The 22,113-nt window shown below is 38.1% G+C and overlaps 1 protein-coding gene across 2 annotated transcripts in view; it reads right to left on the minus strand.

The window, feature by feature from the left end:
- Nucleotides 1-17,670, minus strand: part of dip2bb (disco-interacting protein 2 homolog Bb) — a 61,724-nt gene extending 44,054 nt beyond the window's left edge. For both annotated transcript variants that reach the window (XM_041783013.1, XM_041783012.1), the window contains exon 1: nt 17,399-17,670. In XM_041783013.1, coding sequence (XP_041638947.1) covers nt 17,399-17,483 — 85 coding nt within the window. In that variant the 5' untranslated portion in view covers nt 17,484-17,670. The remainder of the gene's footprint in view (nt 1-17,398) is intronic.
- Between the last annotated feature and the right edge of the window lie 4,443 nt (nt 17,671-22,113).

The following is a 22,113-nucleotide window of genomic DNA, read 5'->3' on the forward strand; positions in this document are numbered from 1 at the left end:
AGGGCATTTACAAAGCTGAAGGACATTTTTTACAGCTTTTAGAAAAGCGTTAGAGAGCATGAAAGTAGATAAAGACAAAAAGACAGAAAATCTAATACAGGAGCTGATTTAGTGAAATAATGATACTGGAATATGTAAAGTAGAAAACTTTGAGGGCTCATGCAATTATTCCAGTGTCAAGTAGGTAAGTTGTATCGGGGTCTTTGGAAAGAGCATTATGGAGGCCGTGCTGTGTGGGCCAGAAAACTGACTTTAATATAAGTGGAAACCTCTGGATTATCACCCATGTTTAAGAGTCTATACATATTTACAGCCTGGTTAAAAACATAACTAGGGCCTGAACAGATATGTGTCTTTGGAAGATAAATTGTCCAAAGTAGACATTTTATCCTTATCATTCATCTGTTTTGATCATAATAAGGCTCAGAGTTCTAAATAATTAGGGGAGTAGCTTATAGGTCATTTCCACCAAGCAGTCTGGCTCAGATCGGTGTGGAACGGCACACATTGTTTTGCGTTTCCATATAGCAAAAGTTGGAAAGGGTCCCAAAAAAAACGACCTGTACCATCAAACTTTTCAGCACCCTTCTGTAGAGGTACCAATCTTACCTATCCGTCCCAAAAAGGTGGAGCTACACACACAACAATAGAGGGTTGCACTGACGTCACTTCAGCGCGCGACACAGCTGCTCAACTCCGGGCTGCAAAACACAGAAGTCTGCTCTGTCAGGAGCTGGCGAAAACGGCAGACAAACAGAATAATATCAGCATCAACTGGGATATTTGGACGCCACAGAGATCCACACTGTTTCCTAGTCTTTGGATATTGATACCTGGCCACAAATCAAGTTTCCTTACATTTATCTGGACCTGATTTTAAGAACACAAAGCAGAGCCTAAAGGCTCACATCAGCCTGGTCTATCCGCGATGGATGTGAAATTAAATTAATTCTGAAGTATTTTAATACGAAGCCTTAGATCAGTTCGTTCTCTGCACTGTAACTAGTTATTCATCTACTTCTTACTTTAGGTAACCTGTGAAAACATCGCTCTGTGGTTGTTGAACGTGTTTGTAAAACTTGAGACAGCAGCCTAATTCAAATTCAAGTCAGCGCACTGACTAAATCTAGTCTGATTTTAACACCAGCTGAATTTTTAAATTATTTTTCATGCAGCAAATTCTCACAGTACAGCTGTAAGCTTTCATATTTTGTTGTATAAACTGCTCTAGACTAGATATATTCACATATTAACTAGGCTTTCCACTGATCTGATTGGCTATATCGGATCGGCCGATATTTTGCATTTTATGCAATTTGTGTGATCGGCTGTAATGTTTTAATTCGCCAACCAGATCAATGACGTCATTGTCGTGTTGAAACTTTTTGCAGATGCTCCCGTTGCATTGTTTATCTGTCTCATTTACTATGAAGAAGCACCGACAGCACTGACATGTTTGTTTGAATCTGACAGCTAGTTTTTTTTTTTTTTTTTTTTTAGCCCTGCCACTATAGCTGTGTTTCCATCAGGGGGTCCGGTTTGATTCAGTTCAGTTTGATATGGTTTGGTACGCTAAACCCCAAAATAGTTTCCACAGACACCCGTGCTCTCACTTGGGTGGGCGGGGCTGTAGAAACATGCATGTGACGTCACAGACAGCACGAATCAGCTGGTCCAGCTGCAGAGTTATAGAAAGGATGAGTGACAGAAATCAGTTGGGAAAAAGCAGTAAGCAGCTTTTTTTTCAGCTGAAAGTGCTTTTTAAAAAAAACAAACAAAAAACTACATCTTAATGATGTTAACCGCTGTCAGTAAAGATCCTCAGCTGATGGAATACGTGTACAGAGACGATTTGAGTCGTAACGCTACGTTAATATGTGAATATATCTAGTCTAGAACAGTTTATACGACAAAATATGAAAGTTTAGAGCTGTACTGTGAGGAATTGCCTCATTAAAAATAAATTAAAAATTCAGCTGGTGTTAAAATCAAACTAGATTAAGTCAGAAATCTGGGGTGCTCTGATCTCATTTTAAAATAGTCTGCAGCCTGAAGTTTTACACGCTCATTCACCAACCACAGAGCGATGTTTTCACAGGTTACCTAACGTAAGACGTAGACAAATAACTAGTTCACAAAACATCTAACTGTTTCTCATCCATCGCGGATGGATCAGGCTGATGTGAGCCTTTGGGCTCTGCTTTGTGTACTTAAAATCATTTTACTTGTGTGTACTTAAAATCCGGATTTTTTTTTTAAGGATTCTGTACTATGTGGAGATAGGGTTAATGGCAGAGGTCTGCGCTCTCTGAGTGCTTTTCTAGTATATATGAATTTTTTAAGGGGCAACATTACTGCCTTTTATTTGCACTAGTGTGACTGTTAATTTCATGGAGTTACATGAATGTTTGAGGCAGCATACCCTTGCATCTCTGTCAGTTTGGGGCATGGCAAAGATTGTTAAACATTGGCAAAAATGCTTGAAAATACTTTTGCGAATACTCAGTAAACAGTACATAAGTATATACAGTAAATAAACAAGTTATTTAAATAGACATATTGCTCCCTCATGTGATCGGATCGGTGATCAGTTTATTTAAATCAGTGATCTGCCCCAAAAATCCTGATTGTGTAAAGCCTAATATTAACATACAGTTATGACTCAAAATGTCTCTGTACACGCATTCAATCAGCTGAGGATCTTTACTGACAGCAGTTAACATAATTAAGATGCAGTTATATTCTTTAAAAGCACTTCCAGCTGAAAAAAAAGCTTTTTAATGCTTATTCCCTACTGATTTCTGTCACTCATCCTTTCTACAACTCTGCGGCTGGACCAGCTGACTCACGCTGCATGTGACTTCACATGCATACCTTTACAGCCTGCCCACCAAGTGAGGGTACGGGTTTCTCAGGAAACGCAAACTATTTGTGGGATAAGCATACCAAACCATACCAAACTGTACTCAATCGAACCAGACCCCCAGATGGAAACACGGCTTTATTAAACTGACTAGTTGGCTCGCAGCTCTTTGCCTGTTACTAGGTTGAGCAGAAGTAAACCGATGGGTGACATCACTAAGACTCTTCATGTTTTATATGGTCTTTAATTTTCCACAGAAACCACAGCATCCAGGAAAATCTTCCTGACAAAGACAGCTTAGTCTCACAAAGGACAAACCTGCAATTGATGCACCTTAACAACTCAAAAAAGTACACAAATTTAGTTTAAAATGAATCTAAATAACTTCTATTCATTTTCAATATACAAAAAGTGTAGTTTAGTGTAGTTTAGCCCAACTTCCTTAAGTGCATCCTTTAGTGTTTGAATCAACACTATGTGTGAAACAAAAAATGCTTTCATGTTTTATGAGTTGATGGCTTGTTTGGGACCTCTTAAACACCCTGTAAGAACAGCTACAAATCATTAAGTTCACAATTTGTGTCCTTAAAGTCAGATGAGAAAATAGCCACAGTTTACATCTGGAGCAGCCGATGTAAAAGTCAAAGCTTGTCGATGAGTTGTGATGGGGTCTCAGAGGCTTTATATGTCTTTCGTAATGGTTTCAACAGCTTAGCAGAGCGTTCAGTTGTGTTACTGTTTGTGTTGCTACAACATATGGCCTATCTAATCTGGAGATGGTTTATAGGAATTTCACAAAGCGAAAGTGTGCATGTAAGCCGGGGGGTTGCTGGGGGCAGGGCATATAGGGGCACCAAATGGGCCGTGTCCATAGCAACCAGGCCAATGTGGCACTGCATGAGGGAACAAGAGAGCTTGGTGCCATGAGGCAGCTGCTTACTCATGAAATACATCATAAAGCAGGAAAGACAGAAGAGTGTGGTTAAATATAAGTTCATTAGTTTATTTCAGAGTTAAATTTTATCTGTCCGCTGAGAGAGAAATCATCAAAAAATCAGTGTTTAGGGAAAATGTTCAGTGGTTTATCCTAGCAACTTTAAATGAATGGTTTGTGTTTGGCATTTTCTCAACAACGAAACAATTTAAACAAAGCAATGTAAGATTTAGAACAGCTAGACAGATTGATTTTTTTTATTAAAGACTGCTAATGATCATCATAACATTTTGCAAATCATTTTTTAAACTAATAATTTCATGCTGTGCTGAAATGGAATCCTTCAATTCTTTTAAAGCTCCTGTGGGAAACTTTAGACTCTATACTGACTTTTGTGTTCCCTGTGGATGCAGCACTGTCTTATCTCTTTGCTGTTTTTTGTTCTCAAAATTTGTAAGCAGTTTTTTTGAAGGAAAGTCTAATACTGCTTTCTTTCAACAGATAAATGTGTATCTTACTCTGGTTCCTTGCTGTGGAAAATGTCAGACAGCTTCTCTCATTGGTGTCTTTCTTCAGCTATCAACTCACTTACCATGTGGCAGTGATTGTATTCATTAAAATGAACCATGCAGAAATAATGAGTCTCTATTGATGGCCTTGTTTGCTTTAAAGAGGCATCAATATAAATGTCAGTCAGTTAGCTGATATCTCATGTTAGCTTATCAAACAAAGAGCTGTGGTTCTTAACTGGTGGGTCTGGATCCAAATGTGGGCTGCAGAGCTGTTCTAAGTGCGTCACAAGTGTGCCTGCAAAAAAATATTGGCCAAAGAGATGATGTATGGAAGCCCAAAACAGACATAAATCCTTATTTTTATTTTACACTATTTGCCATGATAGTGAGTCGTGTTGCTCCTCGGCAAATGATTTCAAACCTGGTAAAACAGATTATTACTGTGTCAAGTCAGCTCGTCAAAAGTCAAGAAAAAAACAGGAAATAGTTAAAGCAATGATTATTTAGCAAAAGTCACAGCTGCAGTTGGTAACAGTGTGAAGTTAGCTTACAGCATGTGGCTAATATTAGCAGTGCTAGTAAGGCCGGTTGTCAATCCTCTTTGCAGGTTAATGTTGATAATTCTGTGTCAAATATCGTAACTCAGTGCTTCAGTTATATGCGAGTATAACTTGACACAGCAAACATACAACTCTATCTCCATTTTCTAAATCAAAAATGTGCTTAACTGTGCTGTTTCAATGACATGCTGTCAGTGCTATCAGTTCATTTCTGTTTACATAAGATTAAAGAGAATAAAGCTCAACAGTGACCACCCACTTTATTTGCATGGCTGGTGCCAGAAGCAAAAATCCTCCACATTTTGTAAAATCCCCATTAACAATGCTTTTAATGCATGAACCAAGCTACCAAGCTACCTGAGTACTCATGACTATACAACATTTGATTTAGCCCGAAAATGACATTTGAAAACTGAGAAAAAGGCAAAGGTGCAAGATTGTGTGCATATTTCTTTACAAGGAGGAAGGAACTATGTATCCCACAATCCATTGCGATTCATTTAATTAACTGTTAATGAAAGCTTTCAAGCTTTCAAACCATATAATCTACGTTTTTCTAAACTTATCTTTATTGTAGTGATTATATTTTAAATTAAAATAATCATAAATATATAATATATACATTATAACATATCATTATAAGTTAATTATAATTAAGAGTTTAATTGGCAAATCTCACACATCCCTAATAATTACTGTCATGGACGAAAGTATTGGCACCCCTGGAATTTTCTGGAAAATACACCATTTCTCCCAGAAACTGTTGCAATTACAAATGTTTGGTATACACATGTTTATTTCATTTATGTGAATTGGAAAAACAACAAAAAACAGAAGAAAAAAATCCAAAATTGACATAATTTTACACAAAACCAAAAAATGGGCCAGACAAAATTATTGGCACCCTTTTAAAACTGTGGGTAAATCGTTTTATTTCAAGCATGTGATGCTCATTTAAACTCACCTGTGGCAGTAACAGGTGCTGGCAATCTAGAAATCACACCTGAAGCCAGTTAGAATGTATAAAAGTTAACTCAACCTTTGTGTTGTGTGCCTGTGTGTGTCACACCAAGCATCGAGAAGAGAAAGAAGAGCCCAGAATTGTCTGAGGACTTAAAGGGATACTTTAACATTTTGGCAAATTTGCCCATTGCCATGGATAAACATCCTCAGTCAACTTTCACATATATTCAGGCTGTCCTGCAGACTCATGGTGCAAAAGTGTCAGCTCGGACACGTCATCATCTGAAAGAGATGAAGGGCTATGGCAGGAGACCAAGGAGAACCCCACTGCTGACAAAGACCCATGAAAAAGACAGACTGGAGATTGCAAAAATGTACCTGAGTAAGCCTCAATCCTTCTGGGAGAACATTTTGTGGACAGATGAGACTAAGGTAGAGCTTCTTGGAAAAGCACGTCATTCTATTGTTTACAGAAAACGGAATGAGGCCTACAAAGAAAAGAACACAGTACCTACAGTCAAACATGGTGGAGGTTCAAAGATATTTTGGGGTTGTTTTGCTGCCTCTGCCACTGGGTGCCTTGACTGTGTGCAAGGAATCATGAAATCTAGAGACCATCAAAAGATTTTGGGCCACAATGTAGGGCCTAGTGTCAGAAAGCTGGGTCTCAGAGGTCATGGGCGTTCCAGCAGGACAATGACCTGAAACGTACCTCAAAAAGCACCATGAAATGGTTGGAGACAAAGCACTGGAGAGTTCTGAAGTGGCCAGCAATGAGTCCGGATCTAAATCCCATTGAACACCCAGGGAGAGATTTCAAAATTGCTGTTGCAAGAAGGAACCCTTCAAATCTAAGAGACCTGGAGCAGTTTGCAAAAGAAGAGTGGTCCAAAATTCCGGTTGAGAGGTGTAAGAAGCTTGTTGAGGGTTATAGGAAGTGATTGGTTTTAGTTATTTTTTCCCCAAGGGTGTGCAACCAAATATTAAGTTGAGGGTGCCAACAATTTTGTCTAGCCCACTTTTGAGTTTTGTATAAAATTATGTCAATTTTGGATTTTTTTCTTCTGCTTTTTTGTGTTGTTCCAATGCACATAAAAGAAATAAACGTGTGTATACCAGAAAAATTTGTAATGGCAACAATTTATGGAAGAAATTGTGTATTTTCTGGAAAAATTCCAGGGATGCCAATACTTTCGTCCATGACTGTAGATACATCTTAAGAAGAGCTCAACTTGGTTATCCTTTCATTTTGTGATAGCAAAGCTGATTTTCCCAAGATAATGACTTCATTATCAAGATCTGTAGAAAATAAGCAAACTTTGCACAGTTAACAGAGAAAAATAAAAATGTAAACATGAATGTCTTCCTACTGCTTCAATAACAATGTGTTTTTCAAACATGCTTTTTTTGCCAGGACTGTTCAATCATTTTTAGTTCATATCAAGATCAAAAGTGCAATATTTTTTCATTGAATACATTTAAGTTGTTGAAAATTTTGGGAAATGTGGATAGCAAGGATGTGATGGTGGAACCTGAGACTAGATCAATTGAGAACCATTGACACAGAGTGTATTTGACCCTAAAGTTGATTGCATGAATAAAATGCATCTATTCATATAAAATAGGATCTTTGTTTGACTGAATAACCAAAACTATCCAGATCAAATTAAACTGGTTTGTTGACATTAAGTAGAAAGTAAAAAAAATGTCAGTCCAGCTTTATAAAATGGCAGTGAACTCTCTGGAGTGTGGAGTCTGAAGCACGTGCAGCATGCAGTCTGACTGCAGCGCCTTCCACTTGGCACTTCTCAATAATTCAGTGAACTGCACAGTGACCTGACCAGTACTTACTCCTCTCTGTCATTTCTCTCTGTTGTGTTACTTCTGTGTACAAGCTGCACAAGTCAGACAACAAACAGCTCAGAGAAAAGCCGATTTTTAGTTTCGACAAGGGCTAGAGAAGCTTAATTTTAAAGTCAGCAGTGGCTGTGAGCTCACCTTCAGTTCACTGTGGACATGAAAGTGAGATGGTTCAGCTCTCTGGCTGACTGTGTTTGTGTTGCAGTCTCATCTAAATTATTCAGCCATTTTTGAACACAGGCTTCAATGCATCCATGTGTGAGTGGGTCTGTGTGCATGATGAAATTACAAATAAAAGGTGTTATATAATTACAAAAAATAAAAAAATTAATCCTGTTGTGTTTTTGTGTGACACGTGTGGCCACACAGTCCCTCTTTTCGAGTGTGTGGCCTGCAGCACTGGCTTGAGATCAGAGTGCAGCTCCTCTGAAACAGTTAATAAGCTTTTAAATAGATAAATCAGCTTTCTTCCTGTCCCGGTCAATGCTGTGCACAAGCAATTACTGTACAAGTAAGCATGCTGACACATATGTTAGCATGACACAGCCAAATTATTTTTGAAGATAAACTGTGGTGTTATTTCCTCGTTTTCTTGTTGGCTGCCAAATGCATAAATAAAGAAAGAAGAGAAATGAACTTATCCTTAGATGCTCTGTGTCCACAGCTTATATAACATATTCCTCTCTCCCAGAGTCCTTTATTCTAACCCAACTATTAAGATACACATCAGTGGATATGCATCCTGTCACTTAGTGCCATGATTGTTTGTTAATTAAACATCAGCACTTCACTTTTCCACTAGGGCTGCTACAGGAAATCAAATGTATTATTGATTGACCTGTGGGTATAATCTTCAGTTTCCTGAATGCTTTTATTCTGAAATGCTTTGACGATTTAAAACATATTTTTTTACTGTTTTCTGGCATGTCAATAATGGTAAATGTAGTAAATTGTCATGAAACAGTGAAAAAAATCCTTTAAAATGTAAAAATGTCCGACATACCAAAGATTTTTTTTCAAAATAATATAATTTTATACAAGACTGTACTGCATTTTGTGACTAAAATGGCTGTTTCCTGAGTCCTTAAAAGGAACCCTACATGATAAAAACTCATATTAATGGATATATATGTGTATCTCATTGAACCCACTAGATATCTGCAATTTGAGAAAATTTGAAATTATGAAATTCCCAGGAGGCCGCCATGTCACACATGGGTAGTGTGACGTCGTAAGGCTCAAGCAGTCTTCTGCCCAAACTATTTTCTATGCATTAGTCATCCATCAGATCTTATTATATTATTTCCATAATGATTATAATTATTTTATGAACATGATCACACTGGTAGGGGAGAGAAAAATCATAAAGACCTTACTCTGGCGTAAGGTTAAAGTGAATATAGTCATAGAGGCAAAAGACGGCGTTCAGAGCTGAGCAGACCTGGCCATTGATGCTTTCACAGCTTTAAAACAGGAAATAATGATGACATAATGCAAACATTAGCAGTGCATGGACACCCCCTTTTTCAAATTAATATATACAGTAACTTAAGTCATTAAACACAGGATTAAGCATGTAGAAAGAGAGCATTTAAAAGATGAACTGGACTGGGCTATTTTTGCAAAATTCTGATACTGAAGACATGAACCAGGTTACATTAAGAATAAATAGAAACAACATCTCTGTATTATGTGAGTTACGCCATCCAGGGATATAAACAGAAAGGATTTATCCTGTGAGTTTTCTTTATATATGTAGTGGCTCATAAGATAAACCCTAGCTATTAATGTCTCTCAATGGCGTGAACCACACCATTCTTTTTTTATTAATAGTCTGTCTCTTCATGATTAACAGCATGTTTTATCAGGAGAGTCTCTGTATACACATCAAAGAAGAAAAACAGGGGAAAAAAGTTAATTAACACACAGATTGTGTTCAGTGTTTTCTGTTTTTAAAAGCTACTGGAGGTGAATGGGGCTTCTTGTTTATTTGCATATAAGAAGGAAAGTGTTAGGTGATCACTGAGACATGGGATATAATCAGGATCAGACCAGGTGTAAATAGTGGTACTTAAAGCTGTACAGGTACAGCCAGGACTTACTGCTCACTCAGGTTGGCTCTCTTTCTCTTTCTCTCTGATCCTGCATGCACTAATACAGACTCCATAAAATCAGCTTTTTCTGCGTCTTTCTGCCTCTATGACTACATTTACTTTGATTCACACAGAGAGTAAAGTCTTTGTGATTTTTCTCTTCCCTACCAGTGCGATCATGTTCAAAATAATAAAGATTTGATGGCCAACTAATGCTTAGAACAGTAAAGGAAGAGGACTACTTAAGCCTTATGATGTCACACTACCCAGAGTGCAGTGAGGACTAGAACATTGTGGTGTCCTAATGAGTTCATTTAAAACTGTATTGTAAAATTTTCTCAAAATGCAGATATTAAGTGAGTTTTGTTCATGCATAAAAATAAATATGGTGAATTTGTCTGAGCATGCAGAGTTCCTTCAAACCAATTCCCTCTCAACTCCACATTGAGCCTGTGCGAAAAACTTCCATTTCCAGCTGTTACATAATACAACATATGATTAAATATAAAAGGAAACACTGTAAGGAGCAGACAGTCCAGGAGATGAATATAAAAGAGATACAAATCAGTTGTTGGTGTGGTTATTAAAGCTCTTCATTCATCACTTTTGTTTTGAAAGGCTTTCAAATTAAAATATTATTGATAGTAGTTGGGGTAACGTAGCGGTAGAAGTGTCATGGTGGTTGGGAGAGACAGAGATCCCCAGCAGCGGTCCTGGCCCCGTGTGACTCAGGCTAACTGCACGGGGCATGTTGCCCCCTGATGCTCTGTGACCTAGATTAAGAGTCACAGGCAGGACCGTAATCTGTCATTCCTCTGTCTGTCTCTCTCTTAGTAAAGAACAGGCTGTTGAGATGAAACGTGCATCGCTCTCTGCAAAGACGCAGACAGGTGGTCGGATAGACTCTGTCACACATCTGGACAGATCCAGCAGAGAAAAGAACAACGTAAAATAACTTATTATTATAAAAAAAAACTTATTGTGGGATAATTCTAGACTGTGTGGAGCAGTCGGCTTTAGCGAACATACATATGTTCAAAGTAGCATCATGAAAATAGCAATCATCATTAGGTATGAGTTTCACCTTAGATGTTTCCTTACTGATATGACATCTTAGATTTCACAGTGTTTTTAATCATGTACTGTATGACAGGACAGTTCATGGGATAGCAGTAAAAACGACTGAATGGATTGCCATAAAATTTGGCTAAAACCACCACATCTCCTCAGGATGATCTGAAATTGTCTAGCTTGTTCTCAAGAAGCTTATCACATCAAAATGTGAGCATATTCAACACTTCAGTTTGTGCCTGAATATTGAAGATCTAACTGCATTCCCATTAGCTTCAGATGTGCTTTTTGTTTACAGCTAATTAGCAAAATGTTATCATGTGAATGACTGAATGACAAATGATAAACATTTTAAAGATTAATACTTATCTGAGGAGTCAAACCATCAGGTTAGCTTTACAACTGTTGGCTTGTTAGCATGCTAACAGAAGCATTTAAGTCATGTGTAGCTCCACAGAGCTGTTGGAGTGGCTCTAGTTTGACGCCTTAGTCTTAGCAGGGATACAGACCTACGAGCAGCAGGGGCTGATGATGACAAGCTGTTCAGACAGCAAAGAACTGAATCTGGGAGTCCATCTTGGCAAACATACTGTGAATGTAAGGTTTTCTGTAGGCTGGCTAAAAAAGTTTCAGCATTTTAAGAGTCATCTATTAAGTGTTTAGCTGTAAAAAAAAACTAAAGTCTAGCCCAGTTAGGTTGTTTTGAAAATAAAAGCATGGGCTGACTGCTTTCAGATGTGCAATACCTGTGAGAAAAGATGAAAAAAGTGACAGGCAGCAATTGTAAATGGAAAAAAATGCCTTTTTGTACTTCATATCCCAAAATAAATTACTCTATCAACATAAGTATAAACATTTTTATAAAGTAATTGCTTTATATGTGCCTGAGGATTAATCTGACATGCTAGATTGACTGTTTCATTTGTCCATAGCATGGGATATATTTCACATTCATCTGGGGTGACAGCCCACAAATGGTGTGTGGGAAGGGCAGAATCTTTACAAAACTTGGAGGGTGATTGAATGAATAAAAAAAGTTTTGATAACTTTGAAAAGGAATGCATAATCATGACATGACACCTGTCATTCACATGATTAAGGGTTGATGAACATTCATGAATGGTGTCATTAAGTGTCATTCGGTCAATTATGTGACTTTTAATGCAAGGTTGACATTGTCTGATCCCTTTAAGCTCTTTTTTAACAGTAAGGTATGGCTATAGCCAGCTACCTTAGCCTAGCATTAAGACTGGAAACAATAAGGAAGAGTGGGGTAAGATCCAGTTTTTTACTCTCCAGGAAAGGAAAAAAGCTGCAGGGCCACCAGACACATAAAATTTACTCTCTTTATTTGGGATGTCCGGTGGTGTAGTGGTGTGTGGAAGTGGGTATGCTTTTAATTTATTGCATTAAAGGTGACATATAAATGACACTTAATGACAATGTTCAGAAACATTCATAAAGGCTGTCAGTCACAGGCGTCATGCCATGATTCTGACAGTGTCATGTCAGACCCCTTGATGCACACCCCTTCAATTAAGTGTCACTGAATTTTCTTTCTGTCGCATCCATTACAGGCCATCCAGAGCAACAAAACATGTGACATACTGTGTGCCAAACCCAAGAGTAAATTTTATAATGCAAGCTAGACAATCAAACTCAAACCAAACCATATAGAGAAAAAGCAAAACCTCTCTTCCACCAAGAAAGTCTTCTGTGCTGCTCTGTGCTTTTCTTTTCATGAAAAAGGTCAAGTTCTGATTAACCTGCAACTGCAAAACTGCATGTCGCTCATGTCTTCACAGGCTGCCATTGTTTACAGATTTACTTCCTCTTAACCATGCCAGCAGCTACTATAGCTATAGCTACTATAGCCTGTAGCTATATTGCGTTTAACCGACTAATCTAAAGAGAAGAAAATACTTAGAAAGCAGTCAAATTCCTCACAGGACCATTCTGTCAGCAGGTGTCATGTGGGCCAAATATACTTTGCACAGCATGGCTAACATTAGCAGCTAGATCTGCTAGCCTTCGTTCCTGTTTATAGATTAATATCGTGCTTTGATATGTGACTTTCTTTTACTTTGGTTGCGTCGTTATACATAAGTTTCACCCTAAACAGCCTAAGTACCGCTTCATTTCCATTTACTAATAAAAACCATCATACAGTGCTGTTTCTACTACACGCTAACTGCTAAGCTACTGCTAAGCTCCTCATACCTACATCTGGTGATGTGCCGGGGTAAAGCTCAGACAGGACGGTAGCGGCCATTAACTCTAGCAACATTGGAATCTAGTGGTGAGAGGTTTCTTACAGTTTAAAAGAGCATTACAGTCCTGGATTTTAAGCCAACGTTTATGAAAAATGATTAGTTTTAACCAACTTGTATATCTTGTTATCTTGTGCCGGCTAATTTGATACATTAATTTAACCATTTAACTGCACACATCCCTACTACCTACTTAATATCCACAGATGACACTGACTGGTCGGGTATCTGACCAGGAGCAAGCATTTCAGCTTTTAAAGCCTTTTAAAGATAAATCTGCATGATGACAGACATGAAATCTGAACGGCTAGATGCCATCAGCTTTGCAAAGCTCAGGATCTCACAATAGCAGAATACTGCCGGTATGTTGTCATTGTTAGCTCCTAAGCCTTATCTTACAGCCACAAGTTAAAAAAATCTCACAACTAAAGAGATAATGGGTTTTTCCTCTAGTAATTGCAATGTGCTTCCCTAACTTTTCCTCCAAATTAGGCAACTAACTTTTTAAATGTTGAATATGATATATTGGATATTAAAGAGCAAGCAATAAAAACAGCCAATATTTGATACTAGAAACATGCAATACTTTTACATACTAAAGCTGTACTCTGGTATTAGTCCTCTTGAGTGAACAACATCTGTACAAAGTACTGGGGTCTTTTTCACTCTCTTTGATACAAACACACATACACACAATAAATATAAAGAGAGCTCAGACACTACAATGCCCACACACTCCTGTGCTGAGCAGCTTAAACAGTTGTGGTTTAGTGCTCTAAATTCCAGTCCAGCTCAATCACTCAGTCTTTGATCCCCTCAATGGCTTCCTTTGTGTCCTTACAGTCATGTAGGTTAAAGAAGGCAGAGTTTCTCTCTTGCTCTTTCAAACATACACACAAATACGAACAAATACACACTCACATTGCAAATCACGGCTAAAATAAGCTGCCGATGCATTTTTTTAAGCTTTACTTGCATTTTTCAGTTTGTTGCTTGGGGACTCCCAAGTATTTGAAAAACAATGACCTGATTGTTGCCTTGTAAAAGATATCTATGAGAAGGTCTTAGACTCTTTGGGCGGCCAGCTGCTCTGAGTGGTTTGCATGAAAACTGTCACTGTGCAGACGGCAAATACACCTCAAAGATGAGGATACAGGAGGGTGGCATCTGGACAGCAGTGAGCCGCTTTATTTGTAAAACAGTCTGCTGTGATCTAAAGTTACAAATGATGGAGGCTTCATCTTCTTAAACCAAGTCCCCAGCACAGGGTCAGTCACACAGGGGATATCACCTTACTACTCACTCACAGTTTAGCCTAATAACACTGACACCATTACAGAAGACTCTGACTGGACTTCAGCTGCTGCAGTCTGGAGCAAACGGTGACACAGCAGATACAATCATGACTTTAAATTAAGGCTGAACGATCTGGGAAAGTAATCTTACAGCAATTTTTTTACCCCCAATATTATGATTGCATTTTAATATGTGCTTATTTCTTAAGTTTATCTTGTGTATTTTTCAACACACACAAACAAGGCTTTCAATATTAAAACTAACACAATTTTAGATTAAACTAGAGCTGAACAATATAGAAAAAAATCTCTGTTCGCGATGATTTTGGCTCATATTGCAAATTGGTTGTGAATTGTTGTATTGAGGGTAATGATCATTTTTGTTATTCTTAATTTTCATTAAAAGAAACATACAGAAATAACATCTCCACTGCAAAAGTATTACACTGGTATTTTGGCACACATTTCAGGTTAAACAACTATTAAACCTTCTGTATTGTGATTTAATCTAAATTTCGATTTCTCTCTCAGCTATATTTTCAACACATAAGAGCAGTCATCAACTACATGAGACAATCAGAAAGAATGTGCATCTGAACCGCAACATTTTTTATAAAGCTTTTAAACAGGAACATAGACTTATATTAGAAAAACACTGCACATCAGTAGATGTATGATGTAGCAGTATTTTAGATGAGCCTCACCCTCATCTTGTTATAGATGTGTATAGGAGCAGAAACCAAGGCCCGATATCCATTTGTTAATCAGTCTCCAATGGTGTTGATCTTTGGGATGTCCTAAATAATAAAAATAAAGACCACCAGGAATTGCTAGCATGTGTTTTCATCAAATGTACATATCTGTGGATGGTTGTCTGATGATGTCAGAGTGTTTAATCTGCATACATTTTTCATTTTAATCATTGTTTTTCGATATATTTTTTCTATATAAACACAGAGGCTATAGTCTTCAATGCCCTGTATCAATTCTCAGTCTCTGCACTGTTTGGTGCAAGCCTTCCCCCACGCCCTCTATATTACCTGTCTCTCTTCAGTTATCCTGTCAAAATAAAGGCAAAAAGCCCCACAAAATAATATTAAAAATGTTTACGGGGTTTTTTGTCTTTAATGGACAGGACATCTGAAGAGAGAGAGGCAATGCAGGGAAAGACATCCGGCAATTGTGTGCCAGGACCAGGATTTTATCCTGGGACCAGTAGCCTCAGTATAAGAACCTGCAGAGCTAAACTGGCACCCTGCATTATTCTTTTTATGATAACTTCACTAAAATGTATAGAAATTTTTGACAGCTCTAGTTCTTGATAAAGTAAATTGTACTTGTGAGGTGCATGCAGTTAAACTAAGTGTAATTAGGTTTTTTTTTTTTTTTTTTAAGAAATTAGATAAATGCACTTGAGTTTTTTAAGCTCATACCACTGGTGTCAGGTCAAAACCTTGTTTCTCCATTTTTCACTATTTCTAAAATCAGTGTTCCTGGCCAGGCTTTACATCTGTCGGCAGGTTTTAACCAATTTTAAAGCAATAAAAAGTGTCAAAAAGATGCTGAGTGTTACATGCTTTGAAAAAAACAGCATTTCTTTCATTCCCTGAAAAGTGGTGTCTGAAGATACAAGGTTTTGGCCTGACGCCTGTGGTATGGGGCTTTTCTCCTGAAACTTCATCAGTTATAATATAAATATTAGTCAATCTCTAAAGACACCTGCCTTACATCTCCAACAAATAAATGTCGAGGTATAAAGTGTGTTATCAGTTTACAGTTAATGAATTCAAGTAAACATCATATGCATGATTACGCACCACTCTCCCATAATCCACTCCCATGTTAAGTGAGTAGAACAGTGAGTGTGAACACTTCTTCCTCTATTATCCAGCCTCATTATCACACAGTTAATTGGAGTCTATTATTAAACCAGAGCACATCCACGACTCTACAGAAGCTCAGGTCACAGCATACCACAACCCCTCACCGCATATTTCACTGATAAATGACATGATGATGATCATTGGAAATAACTGAGATACACAAACTTACATTTAAATCTTCAAACATGCTCGTGATGATGGCCTTCTTAGTGCAGTTTCACCTGTCATCTAACATGGTTATGACACTTCCAGGTATCTATGTGTGTGCGTGTGGTGCGAGAGACATCATTAGTGGCCTGTACATCCCCTTTGCTTTGCTCTCCATGTGAAAAACACAACATTACTCATCCACCCCCAGGCACCTGGGAACTGCTCCGCACCAATCAGGCCATAGCACTGTGATTCACAGTGTGAGGAGGAGACTTGCATAACATCCAGCACCATATTCCCATTTCCCACAGTCATTCTTATAAAACAAACAACCCTCCATATATATATATATATATATATATATATATATATATATATATATATATATCTGATGCAGTTCCTGGGTTCAGACTGTGGAAGCAGCAGCAGCACAGCTGTACACTGAGGCAACAGCATCACTGAGTGTGTTCAGTAACGTCTAAGGCTGCACACACTCACACAAGGCGTCAGGGATGACAAACTTGACCCATTTTCCTAGACAGGAGTCCATTTGGCTTTCCTAGCTGAGCTCATGAGTAGTGTATGACATGGATAAATGGCAGATAATCTGGATTGAATGCAGAAAATTGGGGAAAATACCTTAAAACATACTAGAAGTGGTGTCATTTTTATAGCAATTCATATGAAATAAGTACTCCTAGGTGCACTAAAGGCAACCAGGATATTCAATGGAAAAATGCCAGCTTGAAAAAAGAGGTCAGTGTGTTTTTATCGTTTGTTGTAGTCGTGCCCGGATCCACTGCAGCAGCATACCCAGCAGATACAGGACAGGGCTGTCTCGAAACAAACAAAAAAAAAAAAAGAGAGAGCGAAAACACGCAGCACAGCCGCGGCGTCCATTTGCATTCATTACTGCTTAAAACGCTGCACAGTGAAAACATTACCTTCAGACAGCTCAAGATCCAACTCCGCCAGCTGGTCCCTGACCTCTTTAGGCAGAGCGGACAGATCAACGCCGCGGTCGGCCATCGTTGGAAGCACAGCAGCAGCAGCAGCAGCCAGTGGGGTGTTTGTGATATCTCGGATGACAGCGAGTGCAGACCACCATGAAGCTATGATTAAGGAAAATAAACAAAAAAATCAAGATATAGATATAGTAGCAGAGTTGGTGTTTACTCCATCTTCCTGAGTCCGCGACACCGCCATGACTGCTGGAGATGGGAACAACTCGCCAGAGGAGTATGTCAGTCACGTGACCTGAGCTGATGGTAATTGCTGTGACAGGATGGTGGGATGAAGCAGACTCTCTGCTCCCTCTGCTGTTTGTTTTAACAGCTGGGAGGAAAAACAGCATTCCTCAGGATTCAACTCACCTGCCACCATCACCTCATGCATCCCTATGACCCTTTATGACAAAAACACAGGGCTTTAGCTTAGCGTCTGTACTTTAAGAAGAGTTATTTTTTTATCTTTAAACACTTGAAAGTACAACAACAATAATGAAAATTCTGCTTATGTAAAAAAAAAAAAATCTAAATTCTATTACGGTTATTGTTTAAACTAATAGACTTTATTTTTTATAGCTTTCTATGGTAACACAATGATAAAACGGGGGTCAGAAAACTAATCCCAGTTGTGTTCTAACTCTCGGTTGCTGTTGTGTCACCAAAGTCCCTTTTTCCACTGAGGGCCACATACAGAATATTATAATGATGGTGGGGCCACTTTCATATTCCTCACCATTTTGATACTTAATTCAACAAATCCAGTCTAATTTAGGTAAAGATGTGCTCAGTGATTGGTTATGCTCAAATGGCTAGTTAATAGCTGACAAGTAAAACAGTCATTTCAAGGATTTTAAGGAGGTCATATTTCAGGGTAGCTCTGGTTGGCCTCTGCTATCACTGGCTCTACTCTGGTCAGAATGAGAATGATGCTCCATGTACAAGAGAATGTACAGAGTTGTCTCAGTCTAAGCCACGAAAAAAGCACATCAATGTATTGTCCTGTCAGAATGTTTGTTTACAGAATTAGCACAGTAGCACTGCCTCACATTGAAACTGAGATATACATATATATAGTTTTGTGTCCCCTTCCTGGATGAGCCCTCAAAGTAACACAAAACTAGTCCTCTGTCAACACAAAAACAGATCAAATATTCAGTCAAGCACAAGCTTCATGTTCTAATGTGAGCCCTTTTTCATTTATGTTTATGCTTTAGAATATTCTGTGGGCCAATTAAAAATGGGCCAAGGGCCGCATTAGGCCTCCTGGCCATGGTTTGGACTCCCCTGTATAGGCTTCAAAATTTCTGTAAGCCAGAACCACTGTCTATGCCCAGAACCCAATAAAATTTCGGCTACCTCTGACTAAGCTGTCTCTTTGGTGATTGAAAATGATGTGATAATGGAATTAGTTGATAAAAAAAAAAGTGGGGAGAGTTGTTTGTATGTTAGTTGTAAAGACACCTGAGAATTGCTGGAAAAAAAAAAGTTTATTATTTTCTTAGTTTTTTATAATTCAAAATAATGTCATTCATTCAGAGTCAATTTATTCATTATTTCCTTTATAATAACTGGGAAAAATGGAGGAGTTTTTAATGTGGGAATGCACTGAACATCCATACAAACCCCACTTGCAGTGCAGCTGAGATAAAACTATCAGGGCTCCGAATCTAAAGAAACCACTGAACTCTCACTCTTAGTACTGAGATAATGATTATCAATTATGTTACTTTTTCATTTTTTAATTGTTCAACTTTTACAGGCTACAGTGCATTTAGAAAGTATTCAGACCCCCTTCACCTTTTTCAATTTTGACATGTTGTCGTCTGATGCTACAGTCGAAGAAAAAAACTGTTTTGTTCTCATCAATCTACACTATCTAAGAAAAATATAATAGAATTTTAAACATTTGCAAATAAATATAAAATAAAGAACTGGAAAATCACATTTACTTAGCACACTTTGCAAAAACATCATTTCTCTGGATCTTTGCTGAGCTGTTTCTACACATTGATCATCCACTTGTGTTGAATTAAATTCATTGGACATGATGTGGAAAGGCACACTTCTCTATAGAAAGTCTCAGCTGACAATGCATAGGCAAAAACTAAGCCATGAAGTCAAAGGAACTGCCTGCAGAGCTCTGAGATAGGATTGTTGCAAGGCACATCTCCTGTTAAGATGTTTCAATCAAAAACATCTTAACAGGACAAGTTACATGTTAACATAGGAGCCCTTCTTTAATACCGCCTTCACTATTCTTGCATCCATTGAGCCTGTGAGTTTTTGGAGAGTTTCTCCTTGAATGTCTTTGCAGGATGTCAGAATAGCCTCCCGGAACGGCAGTTTTCATGCGAACTGCCTCCCACCCTCATAGATCTTTAGCTTGAGGATGCTCCAAAGGGTTGAGGTCAGGGGAGGAGTTTCTCTCCTTTTATGCCCATAGCAGTCAATGACACAGAGGTATTCTTTGCATCATGAGATGGTGCATTGTCATGTATGAAGAAAATTTTGCTACAGAAGGCACTGCTCTTCTTTTTTTTTTTACCATGGAAGAAAGTGGTCAGTCAGAAACTCTATATACTTTGCCGAGGTCATTTTCACACCTTCAGGGACCCTTAAGGGGCCTATCAGCTCTCTCCTCATGAATCCGGCCCATAACATGACTCCGCCACCTCCTTGCTGACGTCACAGCCTTATTGGGACATGGTGGCTATCCACCAACCATCCACTACTCATCCATCTCGACCATCCAGGGTTTCACAGCACTCATCAGTAAAAGACAGTTTGAAAATAATTCTTCATGTATTCCTGGATCCACTGCAACCGTTTCTGCTTGTGAGCATTGGTTAGAGGTGGCCGAATAGTAGGTTTCTACACAACTGCAAGCCTCTGGAGGATCCTACACCTTGAGGTTGGTGGGACTCCAGAGGCACCAGCAGCTTCAAATACCTGTTTGCTGCTTTGTAATGACATTTTAGCAGCTGCTCTCTTAATCCGATGTATTTGTCCGTCAGAAACCTTCCTCATCATGCCTTTATCTGCATGAACCCGTCTGTGCTCTGAATCAGCCACAAATTTCTTCTATGTTAACATGTAACTTTGCCTGTTAAGATGTTTTTGGTTGAAATAGCTTTTGATTTCAGTAAATATGACCTCCTAATGCTGCAAATTCGATGGATGACCATTTTCAGTTCTTCACAACCTATAAAATCTTTTGATACTCTGTTTTGCTTAATAATGTGGAACAGAGTATTTTGAGGTTTTTATTTTAAAAAATGGTTATCATTATGAAGTTTGTTCAAAAACATTTGAATTATACTCTAACGGCTGATGACTTGAAAAATACTCTGACTGTCATTTGCATTAATATTTCAGAAAATAAGAGAAAAATGTCGTTTGCATAATAATGTGGAAAGCGGTGTATAGCAGAGTGGCTGAAGCCTTCTGTCTAGAACACATGAAATCCTGCTTGGAGTTTGCCAAAAACCAAGCTGGCTTTCATGTGTTTTGCGCAAAGGAAAGGCATCCATCTAGGAAACATACTTTCTGAAAATTAATTGTTTATGTCTTGCTATTGGGAAAAATTGATGAGCATTTTTTACTATCCCCTTACAACTGGCCAATGTGACAGCAGCTGCACCCCCTAAATACATCAACTGTTCTCTTGTGTCTCAGCCTCTTTGATCACTTTAACCTCCTCAACCTAGCCCTGAACAGTTTTTGGAGGTGACAAAAAAAACAAAAAAACAAGCTTTAATGAAGTTATTTTTGGTCTAAGCCTCTTTTATTTACTGGGGTCCAGCCTTTTGTGCCAAGCAAAAAGGTTAAAAAGGGGATTATTCATGGGCCCCCCATACAACTTGGCACCAGAGGGCACATTCAAAGTCACTTAAATGGCCTTTCTTTCCCATTCTGATGCTCAGTTTGGTTCAGCAGATCATCTTGACCATGTCTAGAAGCCTAAATGCTGTGGTTGTTGTTATATGGTTGGCTGATTAGATATTTGCACTTTAGCAGTTAAACAGGCATACCTAATAATGTGGTCGCTAAGTGTATAAAATATCGAATCTGAGAAAAACCACAAAGTCTGTGTTATATATGATTTTAGATTCTCAAGGATCAGTTCAAACAATGAAATAATGTAAACTATGAAGACAGCTATGAACATTTTCTTTATTAAAAGTACTATTTTTTCAGTTTAATAGATCAGAGATGATTTCATTGACTTTAACTATGACTAAATATGCTCCTTTGTTTTGAAGGAGGAAGATGAGACTGAGAAGCTTTAAATAGATTTTTGAGAATAAAAACTTATAAATAAGGTTTGTTTTCTTCAAGGAGACTAAACTGAGAGAAAATGTTGGTGCTGGACTGTTGGGTGTTTCAATCCCCAAGATTTCTTCACTGCTCATTTAATCGGCAAAGACAGAGATTGGGCAGTGAACATTCAAGGTATATCAGTATTTTCTTCAGTGTATCATCGAGTAATTCCAGTATTGATAGGGTGTTAATATGGGTTAAATATGTATAACATTTTTAACAAAATGGCTAAGTAACTACTTAAAAGAAAAGAATTGTTTTGAATTAACAGTGAAGACTAAAATAAAAGGACTTTTGACAAAAACAGAACTAAAATGTTAAATTTTACAAAC

This window comes from Cheilinus undulatus, linkage group 3, assembly GCF_018320785.1.
Source record: "Cheilinus undulatus linkage group 3, ASM1832078v1, whole genome shotgun sequence".
Lineage (NCBI taxonomy): Eukaryota > Metazoa > Chordata > Actinopteri > Labriformes > Labridae > Cheilinus > Cheilinus undulatus.